Source organism: Lepidochelys kempii, chromosome 5 (genome assembly GCF_965140265.1).
Source record: "Lepidochelys kempii isolate rLepKem1 chromosome 5, rLepKem1.hap2, whole genome shotgun sequence".
Classification (NCBI taxonomy): Eukaryota; Metazoa; Chordata; order Testudines; family Cheloniidae; genus Lepidochelys; species Lepidochelys kempii.
The window spans coordinates 135899136-135924519 of NC_133260.1; the positions used below are offsets into that span (position 1 = coordinate 135899136).

General features: G+C 46.4%; 1 protein-coding gene across 6 annotated transcripts; it reads left to right on the forward strand.

Moving 5' to 3' along the window:
• Window positions 1-1434: 1434 nt before the first annotated feature.
• XPA (XPA, DNA damage recognition and repair factor) lies at window positions 1435-24965 on the forward strand. Of its 6 annotated transcripts, XR_012159189.1 has the most exons (8): window positions 1435-1507; window positions 2554-2707; window positions 9629-9739; window positions 13436-13541; window positions 18325-18490; window positions 23283-23400; window positions 23780-23859; window positions 24733-24820. XR_012159189.1 is itself a non-coding variant. In XM_073346040.1 (7 exons), exons 2-7 carry the CDS (start codon window positions 2566-2568, stop codon window positions 24879-24881), a joined length of 792 nt encoding a protein of 263 aa, XP_073202141.1. In that variant the 5' UTR covers window positions 1435-1510; window positions 2556-2565; the 3' UTR covers window positions 24882-24965. The 6 variants fall into 6 exon arrangements, 5 of the variants coding, with proteins under 5 accessions (XP_073202141.1, XP_073202137.1, XP_073202138.1 ...); XM_073346040.1 differs by lacking the exon at window positions 23780-23859 and having other exon boundaries at window positions 1435-1510; window positions 2556-2707; window positions 24733-24965; XM_073346036.1 differs by lacking the exon at window positions 23780-23859 and having other exon boundaries at window positions 1440-1506; window positions 24733-24965.
• The last annotated feature ends 419 nt before the right edge of the window (window positions 24966-25384 follow it).

The window sequence follows — 25384 nt, forward strand, 5'->3', positions numbered from 1 at the left end:
TCCCCGGGAGGTGGGAGGGGCCGGGGGGGTCTCCCTGTGAGGTGGGGGGGAGAGGGGAGGGGGGGTCTCCCGGGAGATGTGGGGGGGTGGGGGGGGAGAGGGGTCTCCCCGGGAGGTGGGGGGAGTGGGGAGGGGGCCAGGGAGGGGGGGGTCTCCCTGTGAGGTGGGGGGAGAGGGGGAGGGGGGTCTCCCTGGAGATGTGGGGGGGGTGGGGGGGAGAGGGGAGGGGGGTCTCCCCGGGAGGTGGAGGGGGCCGGGGGGGTCTCCCTGTGAGGTGGGGGGAGAGGGGAGGGGGGTCTCCCCGGGAGATGTGGGGGGGTGGGGGGGAGAGGGGAGGGGGGTCTCTCCGGGAGGTGGGGGGGCTAGGTGGGGCGGTGCCCCCACGGGGCGGGCGGGCGGGAGGAGGGGGGTCTCTCTGCGCGGTGTGGGGGAGGAGGCCGGGGGGTCTCCCCGGGAGGTGGGGGGGAGTGGGGAGAGGGGTCTCCCCGGGAGGTGGGGGGGGGGCCGGGGGGGTCTCCCTGTGAGGTGGGGGGAGTGGGGAGGGGCCAGGGAGGGAGGGGTCTCTCTGTGAGGTGGGGGGAGAGGGGAGGGGGGTCTCCCCGGGAGGTGGGGGGGGTGAGCGGTGTCCCCACGGGGCGGAGGGAGGAGGGGGGTCTCTCTGTGAGGTGGGGGGGAGTGGGTAGGGGGCCAGGGAGGGGGGGGTCTCTCTGTGAGGTGGGGGGAGAGGGGAGGGGGGTCTCCCCGGGAGTTGGGGGGGGCCGGGGGGGTCTCCCTGTGAGGTGGGGGGAGAGGGGAGGGGGGTCTCCCCGGGAGATGTGGGGGGGTGGGGGGGAGAGGGGAGGGGGCCAGGGAGGGGGGGGTCTCCCTGTGAGGTGGGGGGGAGAGGGGAGGGGGGTCTCTCCGGGAGGTGGGGGGGCTAGGTGGGCGGTGCCCCCACGGGGCGGGCGGGAGGGAGGAGGGGGGGTCTCTCTGCGCGGTGTGGGGGAGGAGGCGGGGGGGGGTCTCCCCGGGAGGTGGGGGGAGTGGGGAGGGGGCCAGGGAGGGGGGGTCTCCCTGTGAGGTGGGGGGGAGAGGGGAGGGGGGTCTCCCCGGGAGATGTGGGGGGGGTGGGGGGGAGAGGGGAGGGGGGTCTCCCCGGGAGATGTGGGGGGGTGGGGGGGAGAGGGGAGGGGGGTCTCCCCGGGAGGTGGGGGGGTGGGCGGTGTCCCCACGGGGGGGGCGGGCGGGCGGGAGGAGGGGGGGTCTCTCTGCGCGGTGTGGGGGAGGAGGCGGGGGGGGTCTCCCCGGGAGGTGGGGGGGCAGGGCGGGAGGCGGGGACAGGTCTCCGGCGGGGGCGGGCAGGAGGCGCCGCCTGAGGAGACGCAGCCGAGCGCGGAGGGACGCCGCGCGCCGGGCCCTGCCCCGCCCCCCTTCTCTTGGCGCATGCGCAGGCGCCCGCCGGCCGCCGTGCGGACTGTGCCGTTTGTTGGCCGCGGCCTGAGCCCGGGGGGTGCGCGGCCCCCCCCCCCAGGTGATGCGCGCGTCGAGCGCCGTGGGGCGGGGACTCTGGAGGGAGGGGCGGCCCCGGCAATGGGGGCATGGGCCGGGCGGGGTCCGTGGGGTGAGGCGGCCCCCCGGGGAGGGGCGTGGGCCGGGTGGGGGGGCGGCCCCCCGGGGAGGGTCGGGGGCCGTGGGGTGAGGCGGCCCCCCGGGGAGGGGCGGGGGCCGGGTGGGGGGCTGGGGCCGTGGGGTGAGGCGGCCCCCCGGGGAGGGGCGGGGTCCGTGGGGTGAGGCGGCCCCCCGGGGAGGGTCGGGGGCTGTGGGGTGAGGCGGCCCCCCGGGGAGGGGCGGGGGCCGGGTGGGGGGCTGGGGCCGTGGGGTGAGGCGGCCCCCCGGGGAGGGGCGGGGTCCGTGGGGTGAGGCGGCCCCCCGGGGAGGGTCGGGGGCTGTGGGGTGAGGCGGCCCCCCGGGGAGGGGCGGGGGCCGGGTGGGGGGCTGGGGCCGTGGGGTGAGGCGGCCGCCCGGGGAGGGGCGGGGGCCGGGTGGGGGGCTGGGGCCGTGGGGTGAGGCGGCCGCCCGGGGAGGGGCGGGGGCCGGGTGGGGGGCTGGGGCCGTGGGGTGAGGCGGCCCCCTGGGGAGGGGCGGGGGCTGTGGGGGAGGCGGCCCCCTGGGGAGGGGCGGGGACTGTGGGGGAGGCGGCCCCCTGGGGAGGGGCGGGGGCCGTGGGGTGAGGCGGCCCCCTGGGGAGGGGCGGGGGCTGTGGGGGAGGCGGCCCCCTGGGGAGGGGCGGGGGCCGGGGGGGGGGCGGCCCCCCGGGGAGGGGCGGGGGCCGTGGGGTGAGGCGGCCCCCTGGGGAGGATCGGGGGCCCGGTGGGGGGCGGGGGCCGTGGGGTGAGGCGGCCCCCTGGGGAGGATCGGGGGCCCGGTGGGGGGCGGGGGCCGTGGGGTGAGGCGGCCCCCTGGGGAGGGGCGGGGGCCGGGTGGGGGGGCGGGGGCCGTGGGGTGAGGCGGCCCCCCGGGGAGGGCCGGGTGGGGGGCTGGGGCAAGCGCTGACGTCTCCCCCTCCCCGGCTGTAGGTCGCCGGCCATGGAGGGCGCTGGGCCCGCGGGGGCGGCGCCCCCCCTCTCTGCAGCCATGCGGGCGAAGATCGAGCGGAATCGCCAGCGGGCGCTGATGCTGCGCCAGGCCCGGTTGGCCGCCCGCCCCTACCCGGCCGCCCCCAGCCAAGGTTTGCTCCGACCCGTGACCGCTTCTTGGCCTGTTCCCGGGCTGCGCGGGCTGCGGGCCAGCCTGTCCTCGTGCCGGCGGTCCTGGCCCACGGCAGCGCGCCTCACCCGGCGTGCGCCTCGGTCCTCCAGAGCAGCCCTGGGGCTGTGTGACCTGCAACTGGTGACTCGCCACTGCGCAGCCCCCGGCGGGCTCCCGCCTGCCTTGCTCCACCCTGGTCGTCTCCACGCCGAGCTAGAGGGCGCAGGCAGGCTGGAAGGTCTGGGGCCTGCCCAGAATAACAAGATAGTGCATCGTGTAGTGTTGTGTTAAACAAAACTTGATGAATCACACCTGGTGATCCCCTGTTCTGCTCATTCCCTCTGGGGCACCTGGCACTGGCCATTGTCAGCGGACGATACTGGGCTAGGTGGACCTTTGGTCTGACCCAGTCTGGCCGTTCTTATGTTAAAACCAAGTTAAAGCCAGTTAAAGCCAGCCGATATAGATGTTAGTAGTACTGAGTTATATTGGCTTGTATTCTAAGAAGCAGTGAATCATGGGATGGGAAATATGCATGGTTGCCAAATGGAAAAAGCCAAAGTTGGCAGGGCAACGAGCGTTTAGGCTTCTAAGAAAGTAATGTTTACAACTGAAAATTTAATTGATTAAAACTAGAAAAATGAATACAAATTATTATCTTGTTATGGCTGAGCGTGGATAAAACTGATTATTCATGCTCATTCTATGAACCTTTCTTAATCTGTTTTTTCCTGTTTGTGAAAATACTTTAGAAATATGAGTTTACCATGTCATTTAAAATATATTTAGCATTATCTTTTTATTTGGATCACAGAATACAACAAGAATTTACAGGCATTATTTACACTAACTTAAGATGTTTTGGAGAGCAAAGGTGTCCGGTTTGTTGTTGTTTTTTTGTTTGTATGTTTTTTAAAAAGCCCAAACATTCATTTGTTTTGGCAACTTGTGCTTTATAAACTTCATGGGTTTTCTGTTATATAGTTGACAAATAGGAAAAGTCCATCTGGTAAATGTTAAGTCTTATACGATCACATAGTTCAATGTACATTTATTTTGCTGCAGAACTGATTTCTTTCAAAAGGCTTTTCAGCTTCATCTTGTACTAAAGCTTTTGCACTCTGGCTCCCAAGTATAGAAAAATGCTTTATTAGATTTCTGCTTTCTAATACACACTTCTCTGTTTGTTTCATTTAATTTGGGTAAAAGCATGCACTTTATAATCTCTGGACCTATGCATCACAGGCATTAGGTATAGCTAAGGTTAAGATTTTGTCACGGTTATTTTTAGTAAAAGTCAGGGACTGGTCGTGGGCAATAAAGAAAAATTCACAGAAGCCCTTGACCTGTCCTGGACTTTTACTAAAAATAACAGTGACAAAATGGGGCTGATGGAGTATGAGAACCCTAGCCCTGCTGCTATAATTTAAAAAAAAAAAAAATCAGATTTTTTTTATTTAAATAGGTTTTTGACTCCAAAAGCATTTTATCAAAAAAATCCTATCTAAACATAGTTTTAATTAAGATACATTATAGCTCAAAGATATCTCATCATGGAATAGGGATTATAAATTGTAATTCTATAGTATAAGACAATATATCCAGATCTGGCCCGCGGAACCCTCCTGCCTGGCCCCTGAGCTCCTGGCCCAGGAGGCTAGTCCCCGGCCCCTCCCCCGCAGTCTCAGCACGCCGCCGGCGCAACGCTTTGGGTGGCTGGCCAGCGCAGTTGCAGAGCCACAGCCTGACCTGGTGCTCTGGCCGGCGTGGCTGTAGTGCTGCCAGCCACCGGTGCTCCAGGCAGCGCGGCAAGAGTGTTATACCAATAAAATAAAAACCAGCAGGATCTTACGAAAGGGGAAAAGGCAAAATGCCACATTTACTGTGAATACAGAAAGAATCATAGTAAGCAGTTAGTTATAGCTATAACATTCCATTCAATTTCATATTTATTCACATATTCATTCATACAAACACACACATACGCACGTTCTGCAAGGTTGTTATCATAGTTACCAGCCTTAGAGTTGCTCATGCCAAGCCGCTGGCCAGGTGGCCTGGACACGAGGAGGGAGCAGGGCCTCGTCAGATGCACATCTGATGCTCCTGGAAGTTGGTTTGCAGAATCAGACCCCAAAGTTCTCACTTTCTAGAATCCATTTTTATAGGAATTTCTTCCTATGTCAGTCTATGGGAATTGCTTCATCATGCTGTTGCTGAATCAATCAGCAGATGTCACATTCCTGACGGCTTCGTGCTGCCAGATGTTATCTTGTTCTTTGGTTCTCCCATTCTTGAGGCTGTTGGGTGGATTCCAGTCTGCCCTCTGGGGGTCCTCTGGTTATTTCCACTTGACGCCTTCTTCAGCCGATGGACGCTGCATTCTTAGGCTGGCACCTCCCTGATCGTTCAGTTATTATCCACACCAAGCATCCATCCACATACATACATCCTCTATCTCTATTTTAATCACAATTGTTAATAAAGCTAGATGAATACAACAAAAGGGCGGGGAGTCTCTGGGTGCTGCTTCTGTTGTTACAGAGTATTGCTTCGAGTCTCTCTCTGTGTGAGTGGTGGTTGTTACAAAGAATTGCTTTGAGAACAGACTCTGTCTTAGAATGTACTAACACAATTAGCAGCTTGCAAGTTTCACACACAAAGGGAGAGAAACAGTACCAAAAACCAAGAGACCTTTTAATTAGTAATACCCTAGAATTTAAACTATGGGGAATCAAACTCATCTGTGATTTTAATACAGAACTTCTTTAATGTGATCCAATAAGAGGGTGTTGGATAGAGGGCAGGGGAGTGGGTGTGGGGTGGGGGTAGGGGTCGGGGCAGTAAGAGAGCAGGGAATGGGGGGTTGAATGGGAGCAGGGGTCCCAGGGGGGCAGTCAGGAGGGGGAGGGTTGGATGGGGCAGTGGGGGGCAGTCAGGGGCAGGGGTTCCGGGGGCGGTCAGAGGACAGGAGCAGGGGCTGGTGGATGGGGTAGGAGTCCTGGGGGGGCCATCAGGGGACCGGGGGTTGTATGAGGCAGGAGTCCTGGGGGATCTGTCGGGGCGAGAAAACGGGGGTGGGGGGTCAGGAGGCGGGGGCTGGGCCATGCTTGGCTGTTTGGGGACACACAGCCTCCTAACCGGCCCTCCATACAATTTTGGAAACCCGATGTGGCCCTCAGGCCAAAAAGTTTGCCAGCCCCTGCTATTGTCCCTCTGCAAATTTGTGTACACCTCTTACCTCTCTCTCAAAATGCAAAGTTTCAAAAAGTTCAATGAATAGAAGATTGTAGTGGGCGGAATAGATCTGGACAAGGAGAAGAAGTCTGGAGATAAATGTGAGAAGGGAGGGACAGGCAGTAGAAACAAAAGTGAAACTGTTTGGGCAGTATATTCCAGCAGTCTTGAGGTCTTTCTGAGTGTAGCCTTCATTGATTTGAGATCTACCATACCATTCTCTCACTAGAAGGGAAATACCTACAATGGCAGCAGGCCGCAAAAGAGACCCAGTTTGGGAATATTTTAATGAAGTTCCTCTACCTGTGGGTAAAACAGGCATGCATACAAACAGTGCAACAAAGAAACGCAAAAGGCCTGGTTGCCCAAATGAAACAACATTGTGAGAAGTGTTCCTTCTCAGGAGGAAGCTGCATTGAAGATGATGAAAGGAACATGTCTGAACATGCAGGATCTTCAGGTTGGTAAACTTTTATTTCATACTTCTTTCTTAAGGACTGCCTGTCTTCGTTCTGAACTATTCTTAAATTCTCATGTTTGAGCAAAAAATATAGTTACTCTATGGTGCTGTCATTTCAGATGCAGCTGTGATAAAAAATAAATAGGTGAAATCGTCAGATCTTCCTTTTACAATTTCACCTTTAAAGCACTGCTGAGTGTTAGTGAATGCAATGAGTAATACTAAATGAGCAGTATTGTAATAATAATTAACTGCACTGACTTATTTTGTTTAGGAGAATCCATCCTCAACATACAGGATTCTGAAGACTATCCACCTTCAAGATCACCATCATTTTCTATAGTTTCAGAGTTATCTGCCAATGACAGTGTTTCAGTCACATCATGTATGTCACATAGCTACAGTGTATCACCTGTAGCAGAAAGAAAACAAAATCTCCATCATCTAGAAACAACCATAGATAAGTTTGTGATAAGAACCAGCAGATTACGAAAAGAGGTAATTGATGAAAAAATTGCCCGGTTTGTTTATGCAACAAATTCTCCTTTCCTTTCCGTATGATTGAGAACCCACTCTTCATTAACATGGTTCAGTCATTAACACCAGGATACAGTCTACCCAGCGGAGCAGATGTCGCAGGCAAATTCCTGTGTATGAAAGAGAAATTGAGCAGTGTGCAACAGGTCTTGATTGGTGGAGCAATGTCCACAATGATCCAGTTGTATGTGCTTGTGTGACAACAGAAGAAGAGAATGTCTTCCTTACAGAAACAATTGCTATATCAGGAAATGCACCAAGAAGTAGCAATAAAAGCTATAACAAACTGTGGAAAAAAAATTCAAATGTCTGAAACCAAGCTGTGTACTAGACAATGCTGCAAATGTATCCAAGATCAGAAGAAAGAAGAGAGTGAAGAGAGTCCCAAGCTAATAACATACGGTTGCATTGCTCATTTGATGTACCTCCTAGCCAAAGACTTCAGTGTTCCACAAATAAAGGCTAATGTTGAAATTGCAAAATACGTCCGTAACAACCATTTTGCAGCAGCTGCTCTGAAAAAAGTGGAAGGAACCAAGCTAAGTGTCCCACAAGACGTGCGATGGAACTCAGTAGTGGACTGTTTTAAGCACTATATCAAGAACTGGCCTAATCTGATGACAGTTTGTGAACAAAATCATGCAAAAATAGGTGGCCCTGTCACAGCCAAAGTGCTCAACATTGGGCTTAAGAGAAATGTTGAACACATGCTGAGTACTCTGAAGCCTACTTCTGTAGCCTCGAACAAAATGCAGGGAAATAGCTGTTTTATTGCTGATGCTGTTGAAATTTGGAAGGAACCGAGTGAGATCTTAAAAAGAGAAATCTGCAATGACAGAGTTAAATTACAAGAATTTAAAAAACAAATGGGACAAGCACTGTCTCCAGCTCATTTTCTTGCAAATATTCTCAATACTTGGTACCAGGATCAAACCTTAACTGCTGAAGAAGAGGAGTTGGCTATGACATGGACATCCAGCAACGATCCCTCCATAATGCTAACTTCAGAGCTAAGGGTGAACCATATGTTTGCTGATGATCTTTTAAAGAAAGTCACAGCAGTGAACAGGTGGAAGTCACTTAAGCACTTGGATTCAGAGACTGTTGAAGTGATGATCTCACTTTTAATAGCAATAGCTTCTTTTGCTGGTGTAGAAAAATATTTTCTTCCTTTGGACTAATTCATTCTAAATTGAGAAATCATTTGGGACCTGAAAAAGCAGGAAAGCTTGTTTTTCTTTTCCAGATTATGAACAAACAGGAAAATGAAGGTGAAGATGACTGAGTTAGCTGCAGAAGCCAATATTTTAAGTTTCACATGTTGACCTGGCTGACATAATCAATTAAATTTTTTTTTTAATATTTCATTTAACTATTTTAGTTAAAAAGAATTTTTACAAAAACAAACCTGATTTAAAAAAAACTTGAATGTTTAACTAAATTCAGGTTTCAGAGTAACAGCCGTGTTAGTCTGTATTCGCAAAAAGAAAAGGAGTACTTGTGGCACCTTAGAGACTAACCAATTTATTTGAGCATAAGCTTTCGTGAGCTACAGCTCACTTATGCTCAAATAAATTGGTTAGTCTCTAAGGTGCCACATGTACTCCTTTTCTTTTAACTAAATTCAAATTTCATATGCTTGTTTTGTTGAAATATTATGTTTGCTGTTTAAAAAGATATCCAGAATACATAACGTTGTTGTTTTAGTTAAATAAAACAATGTAAATGTCTGTCTGGTGATGTTCTCCTCCTAATCCAGCATGCAAGAAAATATTAATGATTAACCTGTTGAATTAGAGATCGTTCACCTCCCAATGACTTCATAAGTATCTGCTTTATTTATCTTTGGTAAATGAAATAACCAAACAATCATTCATTTTCGGATATAGCTGTAAAGCTAATCTGAAAAGTTTTCAGAATAAATCACTTTAAAAATGTGTAGTATGTACCTCCTAAAAATGAAACCTACATCTATCTCTGAGTTGTGAAGAATATGTATTAAGGTTATAACAATCAACAAGAATGCACTTTCATGTAGAAATCCATGATTAAATAGAGTCTTCCTGACTAGTGATTTAAATCAAATCCACCCTGACGGCAACTGCTGTCCATGGGGACTCAGCAGCAAGGAACCCTTGCCACCTGTGGTGGCTCAGAGCTGCAGGGTTGGTGGTTCGGAGCTCTTGGGTCCCTCCGGTGGCTGGGAGATGAGGGGGAGGGCAGAAGTGGAAAATGTCACAGATCTCTGGAAATCATGGAATTCGTGACCTCCATGCCATAAGCTTAGCCTTAGGTATGGCTTTCAAGAACAGTCTTCCACCAAGTTTGGTTCTTTTGTTGCTTTCCTTGCTCTGCAGTAACAAACATAGTGCAACCTATGCATGTATATTTTCCTTTGTACAATAAATGAATTACTTTCAATTATTAGAAACCTGCCCTCGGAGTTGAATGGTTCTCCGCGTACCCTGCATCTCCCGGTCTCCTAGATCTATGAGTAGTACTGAGAGTGTATTTTGAAAGCAGAAAGATCTCCATGCTAGCTCATGAATGTTGGATGTGAAGGTCACATTTTGTAAATTAGTTTTTGCAAATAATTTTTCATTTACATTGATGCATGCAATTCTTTTAGCCTTTAAATATGCTGACTTCTCTTGTTTGTTTTTTCAGGAAGTGCTAAAGTTAAAGCACCTCCAAAGATAATTGACACAGGGGGAGGGTTCTTTCTGGAAGAGGAGGAAGAGGAGGAACACAAGGTTGAGAAAATTGTGCATCAGCCAGGTAAAACATGATTCGTTTTGCAGAAAATGGCTATATTGGTCATTTATAGTTAATATGAACACACTAGTAAAATGAATAAGCTGCTCCATTTTGTGGCACGCTAGCTGAACAGGAATTATGAAAAGTCAGCAACGGCTTCAGAGAAACCTGAAATACATTTGTGTAAAAAATGTGGCTGCTTATATGTCCTTATGTTGTTGTTAGTGAAAATGGTCATGTATTTTTCAATAATTAACCAGACAAACTCTTAATTTAAGATAAATAAATGTCTGATGGGGGAAGGTGAGGACCCTAAGTAATAGAATAGCCACAGTCTACACTTTTCTGGGCACTAACAGTTTTTACCGAGTATATTCAGATTCCTCATTCTCTAGTAACAAATACTGATGCAACAGTCCCCTACTGTATAAAAGATCTGAACACACTGAACCAGATCCTTAACTGGTGTAATTCAACATCTGCATTGATTTCAGTGGTGTTGATAAACTGTACAGTCAATTGCTTGACCACACTTGGGTTTGTTATTTTGTTAAGAAATATACTTGAGACCAAATAGCCACCAGACAGGCTTAATTAATACGGTACAGGAAACCAGTTCTATACAATGGCAGTCTCCAAAGAGCAGATTGGTGCAGCAATATTACATTCTCCTTATGTAGGGATGCGTCCTAAAGTTACAGCGCTAAAGTAGTACTTTTACACTCTAAATTGTTGCTCAGTAAAAGGTGTGATGGGTTGGACCCCTTGGGAAGTCACCTGATGTGCTGAGATACCACTGAGTCTACCTGTTCTGCTAGCATGGGCCCTCTTTTACCTGTCTTGCTGAGCCAGGCACTTAAAACCTCCTCTAACACACACACACACACACACACACAGGCAGGGCCACACCCAGCTGCAGATCTGCTCTGGGAAGACTCCGTTTAAGGGACTTGTGCCAGCATGCGGATGTCCACCTTCCTTGCAGTACAGACCCAAAGATATATTATATTCGCCTCTTTCTTCAATCTGGAAGAGGGTATGCACAATTTCTCGTGCACACATCCTGTTAGAAATCGCATATACTGGGTTATATTATAAACCAGAAATAAATGTATTAACTATAACAGGTATATTTTAAGTAGTCAAGGTGGTAGCAGACAGAACAAGGCAGATTACTAAAAAAATAAAACAGAGCATGCAAACTAAGCTTAATACACTAAAGAAACTGATTACATGTAAGTTCTCACCCTCAGTGTGGTTCTAATAATATTCTTCACAGGCCAGATGCCCTTCCAGCCTGGGCCCAGTTCTTTTCCCCCAGTTCAGTCTTAGTTGTTTCCAGCAGTCATCTCGGGTCGGGTAGCAGGGGAGAACTGACTACCTGGATTACCTCACTCCCCACCCTTAAATAGGATTTGCATATGGCAGGAGTCCTTTGTTTCCTAGTTTGACCCCCCTTTCCTTACAGTGGAAAGTTACAAGAAGTCCCAGGTAATGTTTTAGCATCAGGTGACAAGACCACCTGACTCTGTAGGGCCCTTGTAGCCATTCTTCACAGGCTGACCCACACGTTCACAGAAAAACTAAGCTCTTTTACAGTCCATTGTCCTTGTTGATGGGCCATCCACCCTGACTGGCTTTTCTATTGTTGTGCCTGAAGTGTTCGCAGTGGGTGTCACTCAAAGTAGTGTAGTTGAAATACAGATACATAGTCAATGTTCCTAATTTCAGATACAGAAATGGTACCTTCATACAAATAGCATAATCACATTCAATAAATCATAACCTTTCCAATGATATCTCACATGAGCCATATTGCATAAAGTATATTTATGTCATAGTCACATCATAAGCATATTTTCATAAAGAATATGGAATGACATGTCACAAAAGGTACCATATACATTATTTGAAACTGGATTTAATTAATTTAATTTAGCTTTCTACCTTGTTTGTTTCTGGTACCATGGTGTAGCCTTTTATCTTTTGTTCTGAGTGTATGCATTCCAGGTACTAAGAGGCATAAAGACACCTCTTAAGTTTGTGTGGGTAACTCCTTTCCTGCTGCTGTGAGTAAATAATTGTATGTCCAGATACTGACAATTTTCCTATCTACTCAAGCCAAGGTTTACTTCAGCTAATGCAAGGTGTTATGGGATACTTAAATAAATTAACAGGATTATGGTTTAGGCCAGTTTAGGTAATATCACTGTTACAGTATTTGTGCTTAATGTTATTGGTGCTTCTTGCATACTAATATATATATGGTGCAGATAATACATAATATCAATGATATTTATATACTAACCAGCATATATTAATCAACAATGGGGCTGTACCAATTTATAACAGCAGAGGATCTGATCCATGCTGTCCTGTAGTCCCATTCTAGCAGTTGATACTTGTGGGGGTGCTTGCTTAGGAGTGAAGTCAGCATTGTGTACCATTACACAATTAACAGCACTTCTTGTCAGTCACAGAAAGGGTGCTGTCTCAAGAATGATGGATTCAGGCATGAGGAAGTGGCAGAAGCAATAGGGAAGGGCCAAGTCACCTGATAGAAGGTAGGCTAACTGGGGTGGGGAATGAAACTAAATGACAAAAGTGAAGAAGGGTGGGACAGGTGCTATTTTCTTGGCTCTTAAAATGCTTCCAGATTGCATCATTTCCCCACACTTTTCTGGGGAGGATCCCATGCATGTCCATGAGCCCTACCTACATTTTTTCCATCCCCACATCTAAATTAATGAATAAAAACCTCCAGCAAAACCAACTGCTTCCTTTGTCTCTTCTTGCTTCATTCCATTCTGAATCCGCTGCAGGGCAAGTAATCATGTACGGGGCTTTGCCACTGAATCTCAGCCGTCAGTCGTGCTGCCCCAGATGCTCCAATATGTAAAATTTTAATAAGTGGGGTAAGGGCATCTACACTTCCACCATTGCTGTTCAACCACTGGTAACTTCATTGTATTATTGTCCTAATAAAAATAGCTTTATACTGTTACTAATTAGTGGAAGTCTGCTCTAATAATTACACAGCCTAATGCTAAAATTTTATTTTGAGACATGCTGAACGCCTACACTTTCCAGTATAAAATGCAAATTGGGATAACATTTAATTTTTGCTAGGTTAGGTCTGCTGTAGATCTAAGTCTATAATTAGAAATGCTTAACTGTCAACAGTTTTAGGGTTTAAAAAAAAATCTAAAATCTAAAGCTCTTCATTTGGTCTGAAGCAAATAGAAATGTATTGAAAGTATAGTTAACTTTGTTTTTCCACTCTAACCTGGTGCCGTGTTAAGGGAACACTTCCCATATCTGCCCTATCTGTAACAATCTAAATCAGAACTCCTTCTTGCAAGCTGTGAGTGTGTGCACGTGCACACATGCATGCGCTTCAAATGCTGAAATCAGAGAACTCCTTTTTAGAACTTTTATTCTTAAGATCTGTTACTTGTTATTTTGAAAGATAAAATGGCTTCAGATAAAGATAAAATGGGACTCCAGACAGACAGAGGTCCAGCTGCAAGGATCCGATTGCAATATCATAGCCTTAGTTTGTACTACAGAATTTTAGAAAACTCTTCAGAAGGGAAAACATGAATAGTGCATGTTAAATATACGATATAAAAGCCACATTGTAAATTAATGTTAAGCCCTAGTAAGATCAAGCCCATATACTTTACCTAACTAAAATTATTTGTTCCCTTCCATTAGGACCTGTACTAGAATTTGATTACCTTATTTGTGAAGAATGTGGCAAACAATTCATGGACTCATATCTCATGCAGCACTTTGATTGGGCAACATGCGATAATTGCAGGTATTGTAAATAATGGGCAAAAACAGTTTGGTAAATATATTAAATTAACTATTATTTTACTAGAATCAGAAGTTGATGTTAATGATTAATACAGTTCTGTTGTAAAAACACATTTACATTAAAGAGCTATCAGAGGAATCAGAGTAACAGCCATGTTAGTCTGTATTCGCAAAAAGAAAAGGAGTACTTGTGGCACCTTAGAGACTAACCAATTTATTAGAGCATAAGCTTTCGTGAGCTACAGCTCACTTCCTCAGATGCATATCGTGGAAACTGCAGCAGGCTTTATATATACACAGAGAATATGAAACAATACCTACTCCCACCCCACTGTCCTGCTGGTAATAGCTTATCTAAAGTGATCATCAGGTGGGCCATTTCTAGCACAAATCCAGGTTTTCTCACCCTCCACCCCCCCACACAAATTCACTCTCCTGCTGGTGATAGCCCATCCAAAGTGACAACTCTTTACACAATGTGCATGACAATCAAGTTGGGCTATTTCCTGCACAAATCCAGGTTTTCTCACATCCCCCCCACCCCCATACACACACAAACTCACTCTCCTGCTGGTAATAGCTCATCCAAACTGACCACTCTTCAACTTTAAATCCAAGTTAAACCAGAACATCTGGGGGGGGGGGGGGTAGGAAAAAACAAGAGGAAACAGGCTACCTTGCATAATGACTTAGCCACTCCCAGTCTCTATTTAAGCCTAAATTAATAGTATCCAATTTGCAAATGAATTCCAATTCAGCAGTTTCTCGCTGGAGTCTGGATTTGAAGTTTTTTTGTTTTAAGATAGCGACCTTCATGTCTGTGATTGCGTGACCAGAGAGATTGAAGTGTTCTCCGACTGGTTTATGAATGTTATAATTCTTGACATCTGATTTGTGTCCATTTATTCTTTTACGTAGAGACTGTCCAGTTTGACCAATTGTATATGGCAGAGGGGCACATGATGGCATATATCACATTGGTGGATGTGCAGGTGAACGAGCCTCTGATAGTGTGGCTGATGTTATTAGGCCCTGTGATGGTGTCCCCTGAATAGATATGTGGGCACAATTGGCAACGGGCTTTGTTGCAAGGATAAGTTCCTGGGTTAGTGGTTCTGTTGTGTGGTATGTGGTTGTTGGTGAGTATTTGCTTCAGGTTGCGGGGCTGTCTGTAGGCAAGGACTGGCCTGTCTCCCAAGATTTGTGAGAGTGTTGGGTCATCCCTTAGGATAGGTTGTAGATCCTTAATAATGCGTTGGAGGGGTTTTAGTTGGGGGCTGAAGGTGACGGCTAGCGGCGTTCTGTTATTTTCTTTGTTAGGCCTGTCCTGTAGTAGGTAACTTCTGGGAACTCTTCTGGCTCTATCAATCTGTTTCTTTACTTCTGCAGGTGGGTATTGTAGTTGTAAGAAAGCTTGACAGAGATCTTGTAGGTGTTTGTCTCTGTCTGAGGGGTTGGAGCAAATGCGGTTGTATCGCAGAGCTTGGCTGTAGACGATGGATCGTGTGGTGTGGTCAGGGTGAAAGCTGGAGGCATGCAGGTAGGAATAGCGGTCAGTAGGTTTCCGGTATAGGGTGGTGTTTATGTGACCATTGTTTATTAGCACTGTAGTGTCCAGGAAGTGGATCTCTTGTGTGGACTGGACCAGGCTGAGGTTGGTGGTGGGATGGAAATTGTTGAAATCATGGTGGAATTCCTCAAGGGCTTCTTTTCCATGGGTCCAGATGATGAAGATGTCATCAATATAGCGCAAGTAGAGTAGGGGCTTTAGGGGACGAGAGCTGAGGAAGCGTTGTTCTAAATCAGCCATAAAAATGTTGGCATACTGTGGGGCCATGCGGGTACCCATAGCAGTGCCGCTGATCTGAAGGTATACATTGTCCCCAAATGTGAAGTAGTTATGGGTAAGGACAAAGTCACAAAGTTCAGCCACTAGGTTAGCCGTGACATTATCGGGGATAGTGTTCTTGACGGCTTGTAGTCCATCTTTGTGTGGAATGTTGGTGTAGAGGGCTTCTACATCCATAGTGGCCAGGATGGTGTTATCAGGAAGATCACCGATGGATTGAAGTTTCCTCAGGAAGTCATTGGTGTCTCGAAGGTAGCTGGGAGTGCTGGTAGCGTAGGGCCTGAGGAGGGAGTCTACATAGCCAGACAATCCTGCTGTCAGGGTGCCAATGCCTGAGATGATGGGGCGCCCAGGATTTCCAGGTTTATGGATCTTGGGTAGTAGATAGAATATCCCAGGTCGGGGTTCCAGGGGTGTGTCTGTGCGGATTTGATCTTGTGCTTTTTCAGGAAGTTTCTTGAGCAAATGCTGTAGTTGCTTTTGGTAACTCTCAGTGGGATCAGAGGGTAATGGCTTGTAGAAAGTGGTGTTGGAGAGCTGCCGAGCAGCCTCTTGTTCATATTCCGACCTATTCATGATGACAACAGCACCTCCTTTGTCAGCCTTTTTTATTATGATGTCAGAGTTGTTTCTGAGGCTGTGGATGGCATTGCGTTCCGCATGGCTGAGGTTATGGGGCAAGTGATGCTGCTTTTCCACAATTTCAGCCCGTGCACGTCGGCGGAAGCACTCTATGTAGAAGTCCAGTCTGCTGTTTCGACCTTCAGGAGGAGTCCACCTAGAATCCCTCTTTCTGTAGTGTTGGTAGGGAGAACTCTGTGGATTAGTATGCTGTTCAGAGGTATTTTGGAAATATTCCTTGAGTCGGAGACGTCGAAAATAGGATTCTAGGTCACCACAGAACTGTATCGTGTTCGTGGGGGTGGAGGGGCAGAAGGAGAGGCCCCGAGATAGAACAGCTGCTTCTGCTGGGCTGAGAGTATAGTTGGATAGGTTAACAATATTGCTGGGTGGGTTGAGGGAACCATTGCTGTGGCCCAATTCCAATTCAGCAGTTTCTCGCAATCTCTCTGGTCACGCAATCACAGACATGAAGGTCGCTATCTTAAAACAAAAAAACTTCAAATCCAGACTCCAGCGAGAAACTGCTGAATTGGAATTCATTTGCAAATTGGATACTATTAATTTAGGCTTAAATAGAGACTGGGAGTGGCTAAGTCATTATGCAAGGTAGCCTGTTTCCTCTTGTTTTTTCCTACCCCCCCCCCCCCCCCCCCCAAGATGTTCTGGTTTAACTTGGATTTAAAGTTGAAGAGTGGTCAGTTTGGATGAGCTATTACCAGCAGGAGAGTGAGTTTGTGTGTGTATGGGGGTGGGGGGGATGTGAGAAAACCTGGATTTGTGCAGGAAATAGCCCAACTTGATTGTCATGCACATTGTGTAAAGAGTTGTCACTTTGGATGGGCTATCACCAGCAGGAGAGTGAATTTGTGTGGGGGGGTGGAGGGTGAGAAAACCTGGATTTGTGCTAGAAATGGCCCACCTGATGATCACTTTAGATAAGCTATTACCAGCAGGACAGTGGGGTGGGAGTAGGTATTGTTTCATATTCTCTGTGTATATATAAAGCCTGCTGCAGTTTCCACGATATGCATCTGAGGAAGTGAGCTGTAGCTCACGAAAGCTTATGCTCTAATAAATTGGTTAGTCTCTAAGGTGCCACAAGTACTCCTTTTCTTTTTATCAGAGGAATGTTATTGAATAAGATATTGTCAGTTAAAAAATTATATGAATAGAATTGAATAACTTTGTGTTTTAAAGCAAAAGAACGACATCTATCACACATGCTTCTTAGTGCAAGATGTGAAAAAAATACATAGTATGTTAGAAATGTATAGTCTCTTTGCTTTCCAGCATTCATATTGCATTGTTTAAATATGGTAATGGAGATTATTATCCCATCAAGATTATTACATATGTTCAAAGAAGTGAAATTAGTAAATAACAGATTAGCCATATAAGGATCTATTTTTAAAAAAACACTGTGGTAGAAAGTGTTCAGCTATTTAAATAGTCAAATTAAACAAGACTTTTTATAGCTTCTGTAAATTGGAGTATATCTGTGATGGGGATGATCAGCTGAGTTAGCCCTAAGTATGCCTTTTAAATTTTGAAAATTGAATATTGAATAATTAGTTCTTGATATGGTTATTTATTGGATCTTGTAGACGTCACCTGACTGAATCCACTGTTTTTTTCCACTGACATATGGCAATTTTTAAAATTTCACTATATCTATAAATTTGTAGCAAATTGAGGAATATATTTAAATGATCTCTCTGATAAGGATTTCATTTATGTAATCATTTGGGCATATGATAAAGAGATTCAGGTGATACTTTGGATCAAGACAGGTGAAATAAATTTGTTTCAGATGCTCACTAGGACCTTGTGTGACCAGAATGTTCAAATTGTCTCATTACTTAGCCAATAAAAAATGAACTTTTTTTTTAATTAAACCTTTTGCTTTATTTTATTATTCCTTGTGCATGCCAAATGTCTTGCATTTGGAAACTGCTTTGGCTGTATAATTTGTATCTGAAACAATGAAGATTTGAAAATATAGTATCCAGTTATCCCCTCTTGTAGGAAAAACCTGTGGTAGAATTGAGGTAGAAACTTTGAGATGATCCTGGTAGGATCCTGTTCTCTGTGCTTCCCCCCCAAACAAACAAACAACCACCAGAGGGTGTCTAAACTACTGGGTTGATACTGGAGTTTAGGAGGACTACTCACATGCCTGAGTTTGCAAGATCAAGGCCCACATTACAGTAGGGGTATAAGGTGCATTGTACAGTACATAACTGGACTTTAATATTAGCCTGTTACATAATGCTTTTCACCTGTCTCTTTTAAAAAAAAAAATCTGTTCCAGAGATGTTGAAGGTAAGCATAAGCTTATAACAAGGACTGAGGCAAAGGAAGAGTACCTTCTTAAAGACTGTGACTTAGATAAGAGAGAACCGGTGCTCAAATTCATTTTGAAGAAAAACCCTCATAATTCACAGTGGGGTGACATGAAGCTTTACTTAAAATTACAGGTATGAAAATGTTTGTAAATTTTTCAAAATATATGGTCCTTTTTTTGCATTTTCATGACATTACCACTACCATCCATAATTTAATCATTGTGGTACTGAACCCAGAATCTGTACCATTTAAATAAATGGTACAGTACATGTGATAGAATTTCAGTTGTCCCTGAAATAAACGGGAAAGGCTGAGTTTCTCCTATACAGTAAGGAAGTTCTTTAGTGATAACAAAACTGAGAGAACTAGTATGATGCAGAGGAAAAAATAACTTTTCTTTAGTGACACAGAATCACAGAATATCAAGGTTGGAAGAGACCTTAGGAGGTCATCTAGTCCAACCCCCTGCTCAAAGCCGGACCAATCCCCAACTAAATCATCCCAGCGAGGGCTTTGTCAAGCCTGACCTTAAAAACCTCTAAGGAAGGAGATTCCACCTCCTCTCCAGGTAAACCATTCCAGTGCTTCACCACCCTCCTAGTGAAAAAGTTTTTCCTAATATCCAACCTAAACCTCCCCCACTGCAACTTGAGACCATTGCTCTTTGTTCTGTCATCTGCTACCACTAAGAACAGTCTAGATCCATCCTCTTTGGAACCCCCTTTCAGATAGTTGAAAGCATAGAATCATAGAATCATAGAATATCAGGGTTGGAAGGGACCCCAGAAGGTCATCTAGTCCAACCCCCTGCTCGAAGCAGGACCAATTCCCAGTTAAATCATCCCAGCCAGGGCTTTGTCAAGCCTGACCTTAAAAACCTCTAAGGAAGGAGATTCTACCACCTCCCTAGGTAACGCATTCCAGTGTTTCACCACCCTCTTAGTGAAAAAGTTTTTCCTAATATCCAATCTAAACCTCCCCCACTGCAACTTGAGACCATTACTCCTCGTTCTGTCATCTGCTACCATTGAGAACAGTCTAGAGCCATCCTCTTTGGAACCCCCTTTCAGGTAGTTGAAAGCAGCTATCAAATCCCCCCTCATTCTTCTCTTCTGCAGGCTAAACAATCCCAGCTCCCTCAGCCTCTCCTCATAACTCATGTGTTCCAGACCCCTAATCATTTTTGTTGCCCTTCGCTGGACTCTCTCCAATTTATCCACATCCTTCTTGAAGTGTGGGGCCCAAAACTGCACACAGTACTCCAGATGAGGCCTCACCAATGTCGAATAGAGGGGAACGATCACGTCCCTCGATCTGCTCGCTATGCCCCTACTTATACATCCCAAAATGCCATTGGCCTTCTTGGCAACAAGGGCACACTGCTGACTCATATCCAGCTTCTCGTCCACTGTCACCCCTAGGTCCTTTTCTGCAGAACTGCTGCCTAGCCATTCGGTCCCTAGTCTGTAGCTGTGCATTGGGTTCTTCCGTCCTAAGTGCAGGACCCTGCACTTATCCTTATTGAACCTCATCAGATTCCTTTTGGCCCAATCTTCCAATTGGTCTAGGTCCTTCTGTATCCTATCCCTCCCCTCCAGCGTATCTACCACTCCTCCCAGTTTAGTATCATCCGCAAATTTGCTGAGAGTGCAATCCACACCATCCTCCAGATCATTTATGAAGATATTGAATAAAACCGGCCCCAGGACCGACCCTTGGGGCACTCCACTTGATACCGGCTGCCAACTAGACATGGAGCCATTGATCACTACCCGTTGAGCCCGACAATTTAGCCAGCTTTCTACCCACCTTATAGTGCATTCATCCAGCCCATACTTCCTTAACTTGCTGACAAGAATACTGTGGGAGACCGTGTCAAAAGCTTTGCTAAAGTCAAGAAACAATACATCCACTGCTTTCCCTTCATCCACAGAACCAGTAATCTCATCATAAAAGGCGATTAGATTAGTCAGGCATGACCTTCCCTTGGTGAATCCATGCTGGCTGTTCCTGATCACTTTCCTCTCATGCAAGTGCTTCAGGATTGATTCTTTGAGGACCTGCTCCATGATTTTTCCAGGGACTGAGGTGAGGCTGACTGGCCTGTAGTTCCCAGGATCTTCCTTCTTCCCTTTTTTAAAGATTGGCACTACATTAGCCTTTTTCCAGTCATCCGGGACTTCCCCGGTTCGCCACGAGTTTTCAAAGATATTCTTTTTCAAAGAAAGCAGCTATCAAATCCCCCCTCATTCTTCTTTTCTGCAGACTAAAGAATCCCAGTTCCCTCTGCCTCTCCTCATAAGTTATGTGCTCCGGCCTCCTAATCATTTTTTTGCCCTCCGCTGGACGTTTTCCAATTTTTCCACATCCTTCTTGTAGCGTGGAGCCCAAAACTGGACACAGTACTCCAGATGAGGCCTCACCAATGTCAAATAGAGGGGAACAATCACGTCCCTCGATCTGCTGGCAATGCTCCTACTTATACAGCCCAAAATGCCGTTAGCCTTCTTGGCAACAAGGGCACGCTGTCGACTCATATCCAGCTTCTCGTCCACTGTCACCCCTAGGTCCTTTTCTGCAGAACTGCTGCCTAGCCACTCAGTCCCTAGTCTGTAGTGGTGCATGGGATTCTTCTGTCCTATGTGCAGGACTCTGCACTTGTCCTTGTTGGACCAAAAGAAATCTGCTGAGGTTCAATCCTCCAATTTGTCTAGGGCCCCCTGTATCCTATCCCTCCCCTCCAGCGTATCTACCACTCCTCCCAGTTTAGTGTCATCTGCAAACTTGCCAAGGGTTCAGTCCACGCCATTCTCCAGATCATTAATGAAGATATTAAAACCTGTATGGATATGTTCTTTGAGTAAAAACAAAACAAAATATCTATGGATCTGTTCTTTGAGTAAAAACATTTGCAACCCATGTGTCTGGATGTGTTCTGCAGGAAAGGACCTGGGGATTACAGTAGACAAGAAGCTGGATATGAGTCAGCAGTGTGCCCTTCCTGGATATCAGGAAACACTATTTCGCTAGGAGGGTGGTGAAGCACTGGAATGGGTTACCTACGGAGGTGGTGGAATCTCAGAAGTTTTTAAGGCCCAGCTTGCCAAAGCCTTGGCTCGGATGATTTAGTTGGGGATTGGTCCTGCTTTGAGCAGGGGATTGGACTAGATGACCTTGGAGGTCTCTTCGAGCCCTAGTATTCTGTGAAAAATATCAAGCTGCTTAAAGACATGTATATCTTAGAAGAAAACAACTGTCTTGAAATATGTTGGAGAACCTCAGTACAATGCAATTTAAAGTGGAATTTTATGTATTTTATGTATTTTTATTAGCACAAATTAAAAGTCTGGCTTTCAATTCTGATTATTTAGCAGGTCAATCAAGTTTTTGGGTCCCTTAGAAATATAATTCATGCCTTAATATTCTTAAATGTGTATGCATGAGAAATCAATTAGAGTTGGATTAGGCCCTTAATTAATAAGTAACACTAGTTTTCCATGCATGAAAATCCATTTCAAACAAAGTAACCTATCTTCTGTTTTATAAGGAAGCTTTATTAATGGGTGGGAGTGTCACAGGGTGCTCTACTCACAGCTGGGTGGCACCCCGTTCTGGCACTTCTGGGGTTAGCTCCGCCAGGTTCAGTGCCCCCTCTCCAGTCTCCCACTGTTGTTGCTCTCCTCCCACTCATGATGTCACAGTACGGCTGCTTCATTACTCATCCCTCCTCTCAGGTCACACTGTGATTTCCCCTTCCACACGAGTCTTTCAAAATCTCTCTGTACAATCGGCATCAGTCCTCATGCATGTTTCCCTGACCATGTCACTCCCACAGTGATTCAGGCAGTCTTCCCCTTCACTGCTTTTAGCAATACCAATCCGCAGTGGATGGTATGGGAACCTAGGCCCACCCTCTATTCTGAGTTTCATTCCAGGGCCCTATATCAAGCAGTTAAGGTCTGGGTCATCACCAGCCCTGCTGCTCTCTTCCCTAAACTACTTCCTACCATGCTGCTTTAAACATTTTTCCCCAGCCTTCCTAATCAGACCCATCTCTCTCAGGCCTGCTCAATAAACCCTTCTTCACAGATTCCTGTTCCCCCTTCCTTCTCCCTTACCACAGGGAGAGTGACTGCAGGGTTCCTCCCTGTTGCCAGTCTCCTGGCTTTATAGGTGAGCTTCCTTCTAATTAGCACCCTCTACATCATGGGTGGGCAAACTTTTTGGCTTGAGGGCCACATATGGAAATAGAAATTGTATGGCGGGCCATGAATGCTCACATAGGGGTTGGGGTGTGGGAGGGGATGAGGGCTCTGGTTGGCGGGTCCGGGCTCCAAGCTGGGGCTAGAAATGAGGAGTTCAGGTTGCGGGAGGGGACTCTGGGCTTGGGCGGGGGGTGAGCTCTGGGGTGGGTCTGGGGATGAGAGGTTTGGAGTGCAGGAGGGTACTCCAGGCTGGGATCGAGGGGTTCGGAAAGTGGGATCAGGGCTGGGGCAGGGGGTTGGGGCATGGGAAGAGGCTTAGGGGTGCAGGCTCGGGGCAGTGCTTACCTCAAGTGGTTCCCGAAAGCAGCGGCATGTCCCTTGTCCGGCTCCTAGGCTGAGGCGCGGCCAGGCAGCTCTGCATGCTGCCCCGTCTGCAGGCACCGCCCCTGCAGCTCCTTTTGGAGCACTGGAGGGGGCCATTGGAGCACGTAGGAGCCAGAGGGGGGCCATGCCACGGCTTCCAGGAGCTGCGTGGAGTGGCCCCCGAACCTGCTCCCCGGCTGGAGTGCACCCCATCACAAGGGTCACAAGCAAAGAGGGAGCTAGCCAGGTGGTGGAAGTGGGATTGATGGTGGGATATGGCAACACAATAAAATTGTGTAAGAGAGAGTTCTGTTCTAAACTAGAGCAGCTTATCCACTTGTGATCTATCCCATAGGTAATAAAACGTTCACTTGAAGTTTGGGGTACTGAAGAAGCGTTGCAAGAAGCAAGGGAAACCCGCCAAGATAATAGAGAGAAAATGAAACAGAAAAAGTTTGATAAAAAAGTTAAAGGTAAATGGTTAGAATTTAAACTAAGGTTATTTTTTTAAGGTTTATCTTTGATAGGCCATCAAATAAAACCAGGTAGTAAGTGGTTGCTTCTGGACATGGAGAGTCAGTGCAAATAATTTTTTGCTGCAGCTAAAATAGCATCTGTCTGTATTCATATTTATTTCCACATCTAGTGATGTAGTGGGAAACTGACACTTAAATAATATGGCCAGATGAAAACTTTTATAACCATTAGAAATATGGACACAACTTTGATAGTTCAGATCACTGTTGTCTTATTTATGTTCTCTGATGTACCCCCACAATATATCATAAATCTGCCTATCCAGATAACTTTTTCCTCACTTTGTCTGAATGAGAACATGTATTTTGTCTCTAGGAGCCTAATTTTGCATTACTTATATGCTTGCAGCACTATCAGTGGGAATTGACCCTGTATATGAAATTTACATCTGTAAGGTACAACATGCCTTTCCTTCCGTATATTTAGAACATTCAGCTCTGTAGTTTTTACTCAGCTGCATTGTCTTTCTAGGTTAATAAATTGAATACCTTGCAGTTTAATATCGAGGGGAAAGATGTTAATAACAGAGATCCAGTTTGAAAATATATTTGAATGAGGCTATAGTGATGTAGGTGTCTTAGCAGCAGTATTATATTGATAGTAAGAAAAAGGCTATACTGGCATGTTTGAGTTTCCTTTACAGTATCTCTAATTTTGAGGTGGATAAGAGGTATTATAGGTCAGGACTGAGGAGTAATGAGGAATTTTACAAAATTACTCCTTTTAACTCCAATTTACCAAATTAAGTAATTTCAGTAACAAACTTTATAGGTAAGCAATGGGGCCTCGAGTACTCAAGACAAAGTCTGGCATATGAGATCACATCTTGGTTTTGTAAGTCAAAAAAGTAAAAATTAAAACCTGGGAACCTGGCAGCTTTAAGGACTCGTATAGTCTCACATAGCCTTGCCTATTCTATTACAAAAAGAAATACCACACAATCTCAATAATAAACTTGGAAGACTAACTAACCCGAATGCTCTTTCAGAGTTATTAGTATTTCTTCATACAAGTAGTCCGTGTGGCTTCAATGGCAATAGTTGCATGAATAAGGCAATCAGAATTTGGCTCTAGATATGTTGCAGAAATAACAGACATTCTCTCAGAATACATAAGTAATGTGAGTCTGCCTAAACACTAAGTTTCTTGTCCCTTAATCTGTTCTCCTCACAAAGGTGTTTGTCCTTAGTGCTGGCTCTTTTTTTTAAATAACTACCATTTATTAACCAAAGACTGTCTAAGGGACCTGTGTTTATATTTTTCATCAGAGCTCCGTCGAGCTGTTAGGAGCAGTGTGTGGAAAAGAGGAACAAGTTCCCACTTGCATGAGTATGGACCAGAAGAAAACATTGAAGAAGATATGTACAAAAAGACATGTACTATATGTGGCCACGAATTAACATATGAGAAAATGTAATAGCCCTTGATTGATTTTACATAATATGCACTTTTGTAATGTTAATATTTTGTATCAAGTAAAATAAAAATGATCGAGAGTAAATCTGTGTGGAATTGCACAGAGAAAATAGTACTTTTTAATCACAGATGGATCCTTTGGACAAAGTGGGTTTTGTCACAAATCACCCATGTCTTAAATCAAGGGGTTTTGATGAGTGGTCAGCTGGCAGGTGGGGCTGTAATTTAAGGGTATGTCTACACTGCAATTAAAAACCTGTTGCTGGCCCATGCCAGCTGACTAGGGCTTGCGGGGCTCGTGCTAAGGGGGTGTTTAATTATGGTGTAGACATTTTGGCTCAGGCTGTAGACCAAGCCTGCATGTTTACACTGCAACAGTCCCTAAGCCCAAGCCCTGCAAGCTCAAGTCAGCTGCCAGGGGCCAGCTGTGGGATTTTTAATTGCAGTGTAGACATACAGTAAGTTCCCATCCCTGTAATGTAGCGAAGAGTTGGGATTGGAAGA

Bases quoted from the DNA above. Each gene is read 5' to 3' on its own strand.
- XPA (XM_073346040.1), top strand. From the start codon at position 2,566: ATGGAGGGCGCTGGGCCCGCGGGGGCGGCGCCCCCCCTCTCTGCAGCC. The intron at 9,740-13,435 runs GTAAAACATGAT...CCCTTCCATTAG, and splicing joins GAAAATTGTGCATCAGCCAG to GACCTGTACTAGAATTTGAT. The intron at 13,542-18,324 runs GTATTGTAAATA...AATCTGTTCCAG, and splicing joins GCAACATGCGATAATTGCAG to AGATGTTGAAGGTAAGCATA.